Below are 2,197 nucleotides of genomic sequence, written 5' to 3'. Positions count from 1 at the left end.
TCACAAAACAGATAGATGACAAGCAGTTGAGAATTGAAAAACGACTATAAATTGCAGCTTTAATCCTCCTTCAGACACCGAAACGTTGTGAGACTTGAACAAAGTCGGACAGCGCTGGTACATCTCACTCAGTGGCTCACCTGGAGCAGAGGATGAGCATAGAATTCGTTGAGGAAATCCATGATCGTGTCGGCTTGTAACGTTGTGCTGCAGACCACCACGTGTTTCTCACTCTGGGCCCTGTGGGAAGAATACGAGCCGCCCAGCTTCTGCCTCTCCATCCACGTGAACGCCAGCTGCTCGAACTGTCACAGAAACAGAAAGAGAGGGTGAGGGTGTTAGGTATGGGTCAACGAGAGAGTTTAATTGCTCGCACGCGTTCGCCTTTAGGATGGCCGCTGTTAGGGCACCTGTACGTATCGCCTGTCAACGACAGTTCCTAAGTACGGATGAACCGTTATCACCGGAATCCATCGCGATCCGGACTGACAGCCGCTACCTGATTAGACCCGCACTCATTAGTCAATGAGCTCGGTCAACAAGTAGGATAACGCGCTTGGGCCACATCCGAGTCGTCGAGGGATTTAATTAGGCGTTTGCGACTGACGCTGTATTAATTAAACTAGTGCGCATTGTACCGGAATCTTATCAATCCTTGATAACCAGGTGATGATGAGCTCCGCGTGCCATCATGTCCGCCTTTATACCCGTAGACTAATTATTCCGACAGATACATTTACAACGTTAAGTAATTATGTCCTTCGTTTATGACTACTTTACGTTTATGACTTACGTTCACAGTTACAATTATACATCTGCGTATAATACTGCGAATTCTGTATGGAATTGATTAATCTCTGTCTAACGCTATGATTTTCATAGTTTGGTACACTAATTTCTGTTGCATCGTTTTATCTGTTGATGAGCTCGGGAAATCGGTTCACTGAAATCTGTAGAAGTGAATACAAGACGTAGCTAATTGTGTCTGACTATAAAATGGTTCATACTACTGCGAATCTCGAATGTTGACAGGTTCAAACTGTCCTCTGATATGAAACGAGACATAGGCATAATTATCACAAAAATACTCATCACGTTTTTTTTCTTAATTAGCAATTGTTCACATTGAAGGGATGAAAACATCGGCGAAAATTCCGAAAACCCACGTTCTCCGAATTATGTGAAATTTTGAAAATAAGTTCTCTTTTTATAAAAATCATTATTTCAAGAAGGATTTTCGGCGACTCAAAACAATATTTTTTACCATTTCAAAGTCATTTCCTATAATTTTAACACCGTAGTGACTTAAAATTTGTCGGTTCCTTAATTTGTTGCATACACATATTTGATATCCTCGATTAATTATTGTAAAAATGAATCCTAACCTAACCTACCCCTTTTACCTAACCTAACCCAACCTATGTAACCTACCTAACCTAACCTAACGATTGAAAATAGATTTTTCAACTTGCTTTCAAAGCTGTATTGCATATTCCCGCGGTTGTGACTACATCGTAATATAGACAATGACACCTAAATGGTAAAAAAATTTTTCGACTTACCAAAAATCCTTCGCGCAATTATGATTTTTTGTAAAAAGAACTTATTTTCAAAGTTTCAGCCTATTCGAAGAACGAGGCTTTTCGGAAGTACAACCAAAACGGCCATTAAAGTTAGAAAAAGTAGACTTGTTCCTCGGTGAATAAAATAATGTCTGAATCAGGACGTGTCATTTTCTGAACAGATACTATCAGGATAAGAAGATTCAGCTGACTTACGAAGATTAAACAAATCGAGGATCGTTCGTACTTAATAAAATTGCATATACATACATAAAAGGCAATTGGTAACATTTCCTTTTATTTGAAGGTCGTCGTTAAACTACTAGAACGATTACTTTTATGACGCTTGACACGATCTCCCCACAAAAGCGGGTGGTATCAAACCGTCATTCCCTGCCATTCGATCCCAATAGTATTTATTGTTCCGGGAATGACTGATCGCATAAAATTTTATTCTCCTCTTAATGGCGAATGTTACGTTTGGAATGACACGTCCTGTCCTGATCGTAAACCGAGCATCGGTCCTGTTTCCACTATTCACATCCAAAATCACATAAAAATTTAAATTCAGATTGTATTTACAATGACAATTATAATTTTAATAATTATCCAATATTACATTAAGACTGTGTGAG

The 2,197-nt window shown here is 39.1% G+C and overlaps 1 protein-coding gene across 3 annotated transcripts in view; it reads right to left on the bottom strand.

The window, feature by feature from the left end:
- Positions 1-2,197, bottom strand: part of LOC108622588 (potassium channel subfamily T member 1) — a 38,110-nt gene that overhangs the window by 6,629 nt on the left and 29,284 nt on the right. For all 3 annotated transcript variants that reach the window (XM_026811594.1, XM_026811595.1, XM_026811589.1), the window contains exon 6: positions 141-305. In XM_026811594.1, the coding sequence (XP_026667395.1) occupies positions 141-305 (165 nt within the window). The remainder of the gene's footprint in view (positions 1-140; positions 306-2,197) is intronic.

Source organism: Ceratina calcarata, unplaced genomic scaffold, assembly GCF_001652005.2.
Source record: "Ceratina calcarata isolate Rehan_Ccalc_2016 unplaced genomic scaffold, ASM165200v1 scaffold111.2, whole genome shotgun sequence".
In the NCBI taxonomy this organism is placed as follows: domain Eukaryota; kingdom Metazoa; phylum Arthropoda; class Insecta; order Hymenoptera; family Apidae; genus Ceratina; species Ceratina calcarata.
The sequence above is the reverse complement of the archived record's forward strand: the minus strand, read 5'-3'. Positions and strand labels throughout refer to the sequence as shown.